This window comes from Colletes latitarsis, chromosome 7 (genome assembly GCF_051014445.1).
Source record: "Colletes latitarsis isolate SP2378_abdomen chromosome 7, iyColLati1, whole genome shotgun sequence".
Lineage (NCBI taxonomy): Eukaryota > Metazoa > Arthropoda > Insecta > Hymenoptera > Colletidae > Colletes > Colletes latitarsis.
In genome coordinates this window covers 5838966-5853127 of record NC_135140.1, presented here as the reverse complement: position 1 = coordinate 5853127, position 14162 = coordinate 5838966, and the positions used below count along the sequence as shown (strand labels likewise).

The following is a 14162-nucleotide window of genomic DNA, read 5'->3' as shown; positions in this document are numbered from 1 at the left end:
GTCGAGAAGTCGAAGGTTTTTCGTTCGTGGTCGCATCAGTGCGTGAAAGTGTATCGCGAATCGACGGGATGGGACGCGATGCGAAATGTTTACAAGTTTCAAGGAGATACAGGAGGTTGAGAAGTCAAGAGAAGGTAAAAGAAGAGGGGATGGGAAGGCAAGAGCGATTTAGTCGGCCGTATGCATCAGGTTCCCCTCTGGTCGTCGATCCAACGCGCACGAAGCTATCGGAAACGTGTGCACGTAGAGAGATCCACTAGGCACGTATAAAGGCAAAGAGGCAACGAAGGGTGGCGGAAGTTAGGACTTAGGTGGGAGCCGCGGAGAGACGGGTACGCGTGTTGGGTTAGCGAGCGAGCGAGAAGGTGGGTCGGAGGGGGTCAAGGGGAAATTGTGTGGCAGGGAAACCGGGCGAGGAGATCGCGAGGATTAGGGTGGTGGGGAGACGCGATCTCGCTTTTGGAGGGGTAACGATGGTGACCGTGGTGCTACGGTGACGATGGTAGGAACGAACCTGGATACTAAGGTGGAGTGGGGGTAGGGGGAAGTCAGAGGGACCCCCGGTCACTGACTCTAGAAACTACGGGCAGCTTTTGTGCTTCATTCACGAGCGCGCCACCTACTCGCGCACTGGCGTTATGTTTGCCGGCGCGCTCTCTTTTTCCCTCGCTTGTTGTCTCTTGCAGCGCGTCCCTTTCTCTCTTCCACCCGACGCGACGGTCGTTTATCTTTTTCTGTCGCTTTCTATCGGTATCGGCCCCCCCCCCCCCTCAGCGCGCGCGCGCGCGGCTTTTTCCATCATTATCGCGCACGCATCTGATTTATCGCGCGGTTCGTCACGATCGCCCAACAATTCCCCGTGCGGCGCGGGCACTGCACACGATACGTACACACTGGAGGTGTAGTGGACGACGGAGTCATTGGCTAAGGGTGGGGGGGGGGGGCAGGGCGAAGCGCGTAGGTAACCACACGAGGTGCATTGTACGTTCGCGGAAGGAAGGAAAGGCAGGCAAAAAAATGCACACGATACAGGTCAGATCGATCTTCCCGTTTCGTGGGTTCGTGCGCGTCGACGCGTGCCCGAGTGAATGTGTCAGGTGAGCTGGGAAACGCGTATCGAATATGCATTAAATTTTGTATGCCACTTTGGACAGAGAGTCCGTATGTCCTGCAAACGCGAAACAAATTGCGTTACAGAGTACCGATGTCTTCGTTCATCTTACGAAATTAACTTTGTTTATCGCACCGAGAACCGCGATTCGGGGAAATTAACAGCCAAATCTCGATTTAAAAGACCGAATTCGATGGTTCTACGACGGTGGTACGCTTTTTTGAACTTCCAGTGCCTTCGAACGGAACGTTTTGGTGTTTACAAAAGTGAAGTTACGTTAGTATTTTCAAAATGATTTTATTAAAAGAGAATTTTTTTTTGAGAAGATTGTCGAAGATTGAATTCTGTACGTCAATTTATTAATTTGCAAAGTTTATCAAATTTTACGTTTTATAGATTTCTAGAGTGTCAACATTGCTTAACGAATATCGTTTCCCCCCATTAGTCCTCTGAATCGAGGTTTTACTGTACTCTTTTTGCTCGGCTTACACAGGACTAGCAACGATCGTTAGGGATTGATGTTTGTTTTATAAATATTTATTTATGCTTTTTGGTAAAAGAGACGCACAAGGAAAAAGCACGCGTACAATGGCGGTATTCTCTTGCGTTGAACTATATTTCCCGTGGGTCGTGATGAAACCTTAAAGGAAGGTGATTATGCACGTATCGGGAGATCGATTCCTTGTTTTCACGGTCGCACGTCCACGCGCGCTTAGGTGGATCTTATTTTTCGAACATTAAATTTACTTCAGGCATGATTTGAATTGAAAACTTTTGCAATCATTACTTATTATATGTTGTTGTCGAAATATGACTTCTTGACGCATGGAAAATTTATGACGAGTACAAATTATCAAAAGTAACGCACATCTTTTTTCTGACGAATGAGAAATTGATTAAACCGCGAAACAGATATGTCAAAAAACATATGTCAAGAGCCATATCTGGTATATTGGGTCGTGTCAGAATTATTTGCAAATTTTTTTAATTAGTAAGATAAACTTTTTAAATGCGCGTTGTTAAGTGTATTATGTGTGATTGTTAAGTACACTCTCGGCAGCTCGTACGTCATTGCCACATCTTTGTATCATTTGTCTAATAAGAATGTTTACGCGAGCAGTTCGATTAAGAAGTAAAACAAAAAAAAAAGAATAAGTTCCAACGTTAGTTGATACCACGTGAGAATTGTTAAAAAAAGAAAATCTAAAGCGAAAGTTGAAATGTTTATTATAAATAATAACATGCTTGTACCGGCTGACTTTCTATTCATTTTGATCGACCAATCCATAAGCACTACTTTTGTCTTTTCATTCTTCCTAAATTTTAGAAATTATTTAACTTTGTTAAAAAATTGTTGTCCGAAACAAATTGAAAGACTGCAAATATTTATGGTAAGTATAGTCCAATATTATTATTTTTGACAAAACAGTTCATTGTCGAAGTATCAAATTGATGAGAAGATAATTTTAGTTTATTTTGAATACCATGTCTAAAAAAGAAATAAAAAAGAAATAAAGTGGGCGTGGCAAAGTTTTCCAAAACAGTTTCTAAAATTTTTGTATGATCAAATTTTTCAACATATTGTTTTTATAGCAGATTTTGATAAACTTCATGCTAACTATAATAAATTTCTGCGATGATCGATCATATAGCAATAATTTATAACATCTTCCATAGCCCAAGAAATGAATTTTTTTTTGGCGCAGACTGTTTTGCAATCTTGGATCAAAGTTCAACTTTTGACAGCTATTCACCAAACAGACGCACATTGTCGTATAATAATCACTTTTCATCGCAAGTTATCGAGCGATCGAAGAGTGATTCGATCGAAGGATTTACGAAACACAGGGACGGGCAAACTTTTATTTGAATAGATAATCAATAAGAATTTATGAAATATTTTATTATGCAGTTGCAGAATTACACAGTCAACATTTATTTTTAAGTGACTATAATCACTAGTAGGATTCAGCAAACGTGCTCAATGATGGGTAACTATAGTCACGGCTGCTATTGAAAAGGTTTAATAAAAAAAACATTGAAAATATCGCACGCACTGAATGTATAAGCGTTGAGAGGCCTTAAAACGAGTTAGAAACTTGGTAGATCAGTAGTGACTTGTGAAGTGGAAAACTTGAGTACCGGTCTCGCACACGGGCTCTGATCGTAATACGGATGATTTAAACGTTGTAATTCGCTCCCTATCTTCGCGCATCCGGTCTGTTACCGCGTTGCGCGTGCTCGTTGGCACGGCGGTGCGTGATATAACAGGCAATGTGCGTTAAACGATAATTTCAGTCTGTCTATCGTGTACTTAAATGATGCTTTACAATTCGCCGTATAACTTCATAACACGCGTAGCGTGCGCGCGTTTCGTACGATAGGCGCACGAGAATCATAAATCCATCGGGAAGGTTCGGAGATGTGCATTCGAGCAATTCAATTTACCTGCGTGGCGCGCTCGATATAATAACGTTTCTCAAATGTTCGTCCCTTTTTATTCGCGGCATGCATGTAATCTTTTAATGATATACACTTGGTTGTATCGCTGGAGAAAATATGCAAAATCATTTGGTCGTTGGTCGGGTGGTCTTTCTTGCGAAAGATGGTCGACATTGAAATCGGTGTCGCACCGGTTGCATATTCCAGGACTTCGAGTCTAATCACGCAGAGGTGCTCGTAAAGCCATTCGTCGTCACTGTCGAGACGTTCGTTACACCGGCCGGATACCTGCAGATTAGCTGCCTCTATGTAGGAGAGTGCCACGGGAGTGGGGAAAGCAGAGGACGAAAGTACGAGGGAACGGTCGCGTAGGAAAAGTAGGCGAGGAATACATGGTGAATTTTTAGAAACGACGACGAAGGCGTGCACTTGCCGGACGGAACGACGCGAGTAGGACAAAGTAGAGTCGGATTCGGGTCGAATAGATCGGGAGTAAACGAAACAGGCTAGAGCAGAGAATCGGGGGGGTAAATAAGAACGAAGTAAAACGGAGTAGAACGCCAGTGCACTGTATCGGCGGCCGAGCACGCGGGCAAATGAGCTGCTCGAGTGCGCATGCGCCTTGTCCCCGGCAAGTCCCCACCACGCGTGTCCGGCCGCGTGGCGTCCTGATCAATTGCGACGTTGCCGAGTCCGCCGCTGACCCGGAGAAGAAAGGAGCGAGAGAGACGAAACGAGACGAAGCTCCCCGGCGTTTTCATTTCTCCCCCACCGGCGGCCACCTATCCTTACCCGCTCACCCTGCTGACCTAGGGGAATACCCTTTCCTATCCCCACCACCGTAGCACGTGGAGACGCGCCTCTTTGAATTTTTCATACCTTATCGACCTGTGGATTCAACCGTCTGTACGCGGCGAGATGCGTCCAAGAAAACCTAAGTATCGAGGGAAGGGACCGATGGAAGTGCAACGAAACGGTGACGTGTTGCGCTTCGGTACCTCCGAGACTAGTTACTGCTTTCCTCGTTGTCGCACGCTGTCGCGTTTGTCGGTGACATTGCACGCAGGGAGAAAGGAGATACGAAAATGCTCTTCCAGGATAACGTGCGTTTCATTTTAACAGTTTGCCGACCGCATAGTTTTCGCCAACTACGCGCAGTAACATGTTTTAACTTTTTACCGTGACACGGTAGTTAGGCTCTGACAAAATGTCATGTTATACGAGACAGAGGACTAGTACAAAACGTAGTGTTAGGTTCTAAAAATTAACTAGTAGTTCTTTGAAGTTAAATGAGACAGTTACAAAAAAATTATTATTTCTCACACTTTGACGGCCGCTGTCACGTATACGTGACTTTGCCCAAGTTCTAATATAATTTTTATTTGCATTTTGTGTTTTAGGTGCCAAATTAAAGAGGGAACGTACGGAACAAGATGACTTGTTTTGCGAAGAAAAAATGCTCATTATCGACGGTAAGTGTCTCATTATTTAAAAGAAAAATATTTTTAAATTAGCACGTAAAGCGAAATTGGGAATTCGATAACTTAGTTGTTGATTCGTTTCTTGGCAAATTAGTAAAATATTCGTCGAGGACCTTAAAGTAATTATTATAGATTACAGAAATATAAACAATTCGTTTGCAATTGTAGTATTTCATGGTACAATACATTTTGAACGAATACGATGCCTAGTTTTCGAACGTTTAGTATATTTTTTAGGCCAGCATTTCAAGGAGCTCGTTTATTAGAAGCAGAGCTTTCAGATTTTCTATGCAAACAAGTCAGAAATAGATCGGTAAACATTTATTTTTCGAATATTAAATGCCCAACTGTCTCGTGTGTTTGCATTCGACAGATGCGCGCATACTTTCTGGTAGAATTTCAAAGAGATCGGAAACAGTGTCTTTTTCACAGTTTCGTCGCGGCACTCGTACGCTTGGTCGCCCGACGCGAATTCGCGCACGCTGTTTTGACTAACCAATCGATTGTCCTCCCCATTATCGCGATCATGTATAATTCACCGAGTTTGAGCAATTCCACGCGTCTGGCTTCGGTTCCTAACCTGTCGTCGATCGACGGGATCCAGTTTCTCTACGTGACACAACGTTGTATCGTTCTTAACACAAAGCCTGTGACGTACAAGTACATACTTAAGTCTTCCGTACACTGCCTCCGACGATCGGAGGCGTCGTTCGTTTGCTCGTCATAAAACTTGTAGTGCTGAAATCTTATAGTGCTTTACCGAAATATAAACGTCGCTAATCTTAATCTTCGTTTAGATTTATTCATCTTATCACTGTTGGATTTCTTTATCAACGACTGGTTGGAACATTGGTCTTCAAACATTAGGAAAAATCTTCAATCAAAATCAGATTTACGCCCATTGTTTATCTTGATTAACTAAACATCAAGTTGTCTCAAGTTTTAATTCGATTAAATTTTCGATCCGTCGAATGTAAATAAATTGTTCTGCGTCTGGACTCCCCTTTCTTGCCGATGCAAGGACTTTAACTTAAAACGATACAGTTCGATCGTTAAGTTCTCATACCAGTTTCGATCAGACCTTTTCGAAACCTTTGCAAGCCCTGGAAAGTAAAAATTCCAAGTTCGCATCGAAAATCGGCGATATCGATGCCTGGTGGTTTGCAAAGGGAGAGAAAGAGGGGGGGGGGGAAGCAATTGTAAAGTGAACAAAAATAAAGAGTAAAGAATCGAATTGGAAGGTCGTTTTTCTCGTCGATGTGTTTTATCGTTGCAGCGCGGTAGCGGGTGGACGATTCTCGTTTGTCCCGATTGCGTTTCGAAACGCGCGCGATTTCGCGTACGTCGTTCGGAATTTAAACGCGTCGCATATAAAGAAAGAGTGCGTTTCCTCGAGCGACAAGGACAGAGTGTCGCGGGTGACTGGAGGCAGCTCTTGCGAGAACGGAGATGTCACGGAAGGCGGCGGCGGCGGCGGGTTGAGAGGAGATTGGTCGCCGTCGCTGCCGCCGTCGCCACTGGCGGCGTGCTCGGGGCGAAGGGGTGGGGTAAGGGAGCAGGGGATCGTCATCCTCAGGTTGGAGGCGGTGGCACTTACGTTTAGACTTCAGTCGGCACCCGCGACTCACGCGGTACGAGTTTCCTTCGTTCGTCGAATTGTCCGCGCGCACGATCGGTACCGGAGTGACCGGCCACCGGGATTCGGCCCGACGGATCGTCGTTTATCGATCGATGATTGGTCGGACGACAACCGTCGCGACGCGACCGCTTACCGGCCGACGTAGTTTTCGCTTTCATCGTGCCGTTTCGCCAGCGGTTTCGCTTAAAAGGACACGTCGCGAACGATGTCCGCAGTATGCCTAGTTAGATAAGCATAAAAGGTCGCTGGTCGAGGTTGCATGTATCGGTGCAGACACTCCGATACCCAAGACGCCGCTTTATCAGCTTAACAATTACACAAGCCGTCAGTGAGATTTCGTCGAGTTAGGAAAGAATTGCGTAGCGATTTAAAGATCGTAACGGGCAACAGTCGACGGGCAATTTTTCGCACGCCAAGAACATGGGAATCGATCGACAGGAATTAATTTACGATCGGTTTATGGGGGTCCTCGGGGATCCGTAGGCCTCTCGGTGCCCCGCGAGTGTTTCGAAAGTTTTGATTTTTTTTTTTTTCTCTCCTTTCTGTCGTATAAATTGCGACCTCGTCGTATTCACTCGTCGTAACCGTTGCCCTCTCCCCCCCTCTGTGAAACTGTGACGCAGTCCTCTCTCTTTTTCACGCGCTTCGCATTCCCGGTCGTTTCCACTTCTTTTCGACTAGTCTGCCGTTCGACGCGTCCTGAACAACAGTTTTATCGGTCGTCGCGAGGCTGTCTGATCGACGACGCGCCTATTTCACTGCCGATTTCTTCGTGCCTCGAAAAACGCACCTGCTCGCCCCGGCGCGTAACTGTTGCATACCGATCGAAACTATCCTTTCGAAGGAAAGCTCACCCGGTGCATCGATTACGTTGTGTTCGTCTTCGACTCGGTTCTTGGTCTCGAGCAGGAGTGGGAGACGTCCCAGCTCCGTTTTGTCGCGATCGCGAAATTCTCGCGATGAAACCAGCGATTATGCGGTAGGAAATTGCCCCGGAGAGGATAGCAAATGGATATAGAAACTGTTTCTCGAACATACTAGGAGAGGAGGACCGTGGAGTAGCGTTCTCCAGTGCATCGGAGTGCGTGCGTGCGCGTGTGTGCGTGTATACACCTCCGACGCCTAGCAGCACCACTGTACAACGTCGGTATTTTTCGTCCGTGTGGTCGCGTATATGCCGGAACGTGCGTAGCAGCCCATCGAGAGTCCTCTCGGTAACATGGGAGTTCTTTTGGTCTCTGATGGCACAGCGGCGGTTCAACCTTGTATGAATTTGAACGCGGTTAAAGCTGCGGGTGCGCAGCGCGCGATCGACGCCGGCAACGAGACGAACAACAATGTAAACGGGCTCAGAGACGCGAATAGTCTGATGCCGACGCAGGTCGTCGGTATAATTGACGTGGTCGTCAACGACGAGCCGGTACGCAGCTGGATGCCGCCCCCGCCCAAGAAAAAATGGATACGGCATTATTTGCTCGGTGAGCTAATTTCTACTACGGCTCCTTTCGCGCATGGACTTGTAACGATACGAAAAGTACCGATATTTTGTCGGTTTCAACCCCTCGTAACCTTTATGGGAACCACGATTCAGGAATATTGGTAATTTTTAGATTTCACGATATTTTCAGAGATTCTTTCTAAGAGGAGATAAAAAAAAAAACTGGTATTATTTTCTGGCATCGTTACGATTCGCTTGATAGGTACGATTTTTTGAAACTTTCTAATAATCCTGCAGAGTCGAACATAATATGATTTAAATATTGTACTGTCGTGGTAGTCTCTGATTGAAAAAGCAAAATTCCACGTGCAGTCTTTTACATCCTAGAGTAAGATACTAGAAAGAAAATCGATCTTCTGGTTCGATGATGAGATCCTGAAGATTCTTCACTTTACTAATCATAGACAAGAACGCGGTTGGAAAGATTTTTGTACTCTTGTATTATACAGTATATTATATTATATACAGCCTCCCTTCTTTATAGCATACAATTTTCATAAATAAACTTATTTAATCAAGTACGATTTTTTGAAACTTTCTAATAATCCTGCAGAGTCGAACATAATATGATTTAAATATTGTGCTGTCGTGGCAGTCTCTGATTGACAAAGGAAATTCCACGCGTAGTCTTTTACATTCTAGAGTAAGATACTAAGAAAATCAATCCTCTGATTCGATGACGAGGACCTAAAGATTTATCACTTTACTGATCATAGATTGGGAAAGGACACTACGTGGTTAAAAAGATTTTTGTACTCTTGTATTGTACAGTGTATTATATTATATACAGCCTCCCTTCCTTGTATCATATAACTTTTATAAATAGACTTATTTATCCGAGGGTAGATTTTAGGTGCCAAACTTCGTCAGAATATTCTATTTTAAAAAGAAACATTATGGTAGGTCGTGTATGCTTTATTAAAAGTTACGACAAAAAGAACAGTTGCAATACAATGTGCAGATAGGTCAGGAATATTTGCATTTTGTCTGTTTGTACAAGCGGTGTTTACTGTTTGTGGTCGTCAACGGTAGCATAGATACTCCCTAGCACCGCTAAATGCAACCAATACTCGGCTACATCCATTCTAGTAACATTCGACGTGTGCCAAATATCGAGGCGATCGGAGGTCCCGAGATATTTTACAAACCAGTTTCAAAAATGTGATTTCGAGAAAAAGAACTTTAAAGTTTCTGGCAGTAATAAGAGATACAGACGTCAACAATTAATCTGCTATGCCAATTCCATAAAGTGGTCCTTCGTCTTCCTCCAAATAGTCGTTTGGAATTGCTTGTTTCTTATTTTGCTTTCTTAGATTTCTCGAACCTCTTGTAAATTACTCGTTGGTTTTTTTGTCTCGAGCGCGTTTTTATCTTCTATGCATTGCGATTCGCGCTATAAACGCGAATCAGATCCTTTGTTTTCGAGTAACTCCATCTTCCAACGGTTTTAATAAAGTCACTTATTAATCAGGGGTCGAAACAGTTATGGGACTTTTTCAATAGGTTCCGTTGAAACTGCTGAAACGAAACTTCTATAATAAAAGTTCTCACACAAGTTCCGACGAGAACAGATAAATAAGAGTTTGAACAAAATTTATAAGACTCGAAAATAAAAGTTTTTGCGTAACAGGAACAGGAACTTATAAATCGTATGCACTTCCGAAAAACGTTTGCTCGTGAAAAGGTCGACATAAAATTGGGAGAGTTGGAGGATAAAGTGGAAACAATGCACCAAATAAGTACAATGTTGTATTATGTTTATTACTTGGTTGGTATCTTATAATTTATTTTTTTAAGCGTATCTCTAATATTTAGCAATCTGATTCGTCGAAGCTTCATTGGAGATTCCGCAAGAATTATTACTTCCCCGAAGAAAAACAAAACCAATTTTCGATATATTGTACACGTACTATACCAGTCGATTTTATTAATACGATTGAATGATCTTCCGTCGAAAGAATATACACTGAAGTTCAGTTTTGTCGCGTTACGTCATGCAATGAAGGCCGAATGCATATTCGGTACACGTTACTTCAGCAACGAGTTCTAGCTTTCGTCTCCTAAAATGTGTCTTGTAAACTTCATCCTCAAAGGAGGTGAACGATCCTGTTTTTCCAATCACTCATTTAAATACGCCTCTTACGTGTATTACGTATTGAACTGTCTTTTAGAGTAGTGTAAAACGCGAGACAAGCTTAGCGTACAGTTTCTCTAGTTTGAACATTTAGTTTACAGGGCAATCTAAAAGAACGATCAAAGAATTTAGGATTATTATTCGTATCAAAAGATCTCTGCTATGCCAATCTAATATAAATTAGAATAAACACGTTTTGCCCCTAAGCTCTTCGGTAGGTTTCTTTTTTAGCGTCTTCGTAATGGTTCCATAAATTTGAAACTGTTCTCGAACATGTTCTCTGTTCAGCGCGACGACCAATCCAATAATTTTTGCATTTTCGACGCATCCTAAATTCGCAGTGCATCATTAATTCGCTGGTCCGCGTTTTGTCGAGCAGGCAATTTTTTCTACAGCTTTGATAGGCAATTCGTACGTTCGATTTGCAAAATTCTCTCGCGGTCCACCGACCGTTTCTAATTTTAAGCCTTGTCGTACGTTTGGCGCGACACCAAGACGATCGTGGCACGCGAGCATCGAAAAACCGTGTATTGATATGAGAGAGATCAGTCCTCAAAGCAGTCGTTTCTAAATTTTTTTAGAAATTCTACTTGTAAAAAAAATGATACAAGAAAAACTATCGTCAAACTTGGACGATTAATGTATTAATAAAAAGAGATGTTTATTCGTGTCTATCTTCATTAAAAATTGTCAAAGATTATAAGGCAATTACGAATTATACCGAGTTAGAATTTTTGATTTTTTTGATTGTATGTCGGAACCTTGATCTATCCCTTTTTTCTTCACATTCCTTTTACGTATACTGATGTCTTCGCCATATGGCTTTACTTTAAACAAAGTTAGAAACGTCCTACTGGCGTCGTCTCCAGTATACTTGACGCCTACGTGGCGAAACGCACATATTTTCGAATTTTTACATCTTTTAGAAACATATTTCCAAGGCTCAAAGTCGTACGAGAAGGAAATAGAAATCTCGATTTTTCCAAGTTGCTGCACTAGAGTGTCGCCAATGAAGCAGGCTCGAACAATACATGTACTCTTAGAAGCTTAAGAAAAAGGAATATTTTATTTAATAACGGTATTACGCGTGTCTGTTTCTTGAGTCTATAATGGACGAATAACCGATGCAACATAACGCGACAAAGAGTAACAAATATCTCGCGCTACGTAAACGGATCAATGTCCTACGCCCACGCAGTCAAAGCACCGTACCTCGACAACCAAGCACAGAAATTACCGACAATAGCTCCTAGAACGGATTGTCGTATCTTCATCAACAACATCATTAACCAACAACGGGATGAACAATCACGAGAGCGCTCTGGCTGGGATAATTGAGCTTAAAAATGATATAACACTTGCTCCAATCAGTTTAGAATTTCGGCTACTCACGTAAACATTAATAGTGACTTCAGAAAATAGATTTCATCCTGTCGTTTGGTGTTCCCAGAGACATAACAAAGAAAAACAGATGTGAAACCTCACTTTTGCAATAACTTTTTTAAATGTAGATGAATTACAGTAGAGTTTCGATTATTTGGCACCTGGTTATTCGAAATGTTGGGCATATTTACCCCGATTATTCTACTATAAAACATAGGGATTTTATATATTTTATTTTTTATTAATAAATTGTATTACTACATTACCAATGGTTGTGTTTATTAAAGATTAAAAACGAATTGTAAAGAAAAACCGACTGGGCAGGTGTCTATGTGTCTAGGCGAAAAAAAAAAATTTTAAATCGTTCTAAAAAAATTATTTTTAGCTAGGGGAGTCAATTACAATCATTTTTGGTGAATAGACATACCCTCGAAATCCTAACCATTTTCGAGAAAAAAATTCCTTACCGAAAGTATAATTTCTGGCCAGAAATGTTACTCCAAAATGTCGTGCGTATCTTTAAATCGTCATAACTTCTGAACGGATTGAAGGATTTTAATGTTTAAAAAACCAAACAACGCGTATTTTAGTGAGGAATATGTAGGAATTGCAAAAATATTCGAAAAGTTGATCCTTGACATCGCAAAATGAGAAAAACCCCATAAAAATGGTCCAATTTTCAAACAGCCATAACTCTTACAATAGAGAATATATTTCAATGAAACTTTTTTCTGAAGTAGAGCTCATGGGTACCTACAAAAAAGTATTAAACAACTTTTCTGTAGGGCGTCAAACAAAATTATTAAAAATCGAAAATTAATTTTTAAGAAAAATCGACAGGGGGTAGCTGCTGAAATTTTTCGGCGAAAAAAAAAAATTTTAAATTGTTCTGAAAAAATTATTTTCGGTTGCGGGGGTCAATTATAATCATTTTTGGTCAATAGACATACCCTCGAAATCCTACCCACTTCTGAGAAAAAAATTCGAGAAAATGTGAAATTTATCGACGAAATTAAAACTTCTCAAATCGTTCTAAAAAAATTATTTTTAGCTAGGGGGGTCAATTACAATCAGTTTTGGTCAATAGATATACCCACGAAATGCTACCCATTTTCGAGAAAAAAATTCAGTAGGTGCTGATATTTTTTGACGAAATTAAAAAATTTCAAATCGTTTTGAAAAAATTATTTTTTTTTGCAGGGGGCAATTACAATAATTTTTTGTGAATACACATACCCCTGAAATCCTACGCATTTCCGAAAAAAAAATTCTTTACCAAAAATACAATGTCTGATCCTGAAATTCCGATTCCCCTGAAATTTCATGCGTATGTTTAAAAAATCATAACTCCTGAACGGATTGAGGGATTTTAATGTTTCAAAATGCAAACAACACGTATTTTGGTAAACAATATTTAAAAATTCTAAGTCTATTCGAAAAGTTTTTCCTTAACTACGTAAAGTGAGACAATGTTAATCAGACGTGTTCAAATTTTAATGTTCGAAGTTATTTTTATAAAAATGGCCTAGGATCGTTATATTAACTGTACTCAAAATCAAAGATAACATCAGGAGGCCAACAGATTCGAGATAAGATTCAAAGGATACGCGTATTTAATGTTTAGCCTCTCGAGTAGAAACAGCGAGTATCCGATAAACGTTCAAATATAATTATCTAAAAATCGAAGGATTATACGAGCAAATTCTCAATATATATTTTCGCGAACTATTCCTTCGTATAATCAAATCGTGAAAAATCATCTGTTCGTCGGAGGATTTCAAACCGAAATCTTAGTTTTTTCCCCGTGTAATACTTGTTAGTAACGAACGAAAGATTCGAAGCAACCAGTAAGAATACTCCGCAATCTCGCGTATTTCCTGTTTCATTTTCCACTCGTCCGTCTGTTATCTCGCGGCACGTGGTCGCTAGACTTGGTATCTGCGACCATGACACTGCACTTAACCATCGATTGCTAGCAACCATACTCCGAGCAATGCAGTTTTCAACGGCAGCCAGCGATGCTCGGGGTCGATAGCGAATCTGTTCGTGGCGAAACATATTGCTCCTTTTTTTTTATCGATTACACCATCGTCGCTGAGAAACGATCGGCTCGTAACGCGTACGCGACATTGCGATGGCAACGTTTACCATCGACTCGCATAACAGCCGACGGTCGCTGATTAACCCCTTGACGTACGATTTAATCGCACGCAATTTCTCAAACGTACACTATTTAATTTTATATAAATTACTTCGTAGTCTCGTCTTTCGAACAGCCTGTATCTCTGCTGCTGCTCTCGATTCGTCCGCACGATTTTCTGATAGACATTGACCTTGAATCTGACCTTGCCCAGAAATCACATTATCACTTTGATTGCCACGTCAACTCACGTGTGGGTGACAGAATTTACCTCTATGATGCTAGAAAAATTAATTCTCAAGTTGAGACGTTGGGGGAAATAAACTTGGGTAGA

General features: G+C 41.6%; 1 protein-coding gene across 11 annotated transcripts in view; it reads left to right on the top strand.

Moving 5' to 3' along the window:
* LOC143343142 (uncharacterized) overlaps nucleotides 1-14162 on the top strand; it is a 47463-nt gene that overhangs the window by 4719 nt on the left and 28582 nt on the right. For 5 of the 11 annotated variants that reach the window (XM_076767687.1, XM_076767691.1, XM_076767690.1 and 2 more), the window contains exon 3: nucleotides 4954-5025. In XM_076767687.1, coding sequence (XP_076623802.1) covers nucleotides 4954-5025 — 72 coding nt within the window. Of the gene's footprint in view, nucleotides 1-3961; nucleotides 4657-4953; nucleotides 5026-6657; nucleotides 8152-14162 lie in introns of those variants that run through there. The other 6 variants (XM_076767689.1, XM_076767684.1, XM_076767685.1 and 3 more) reach the window with 3 other exon arrangements.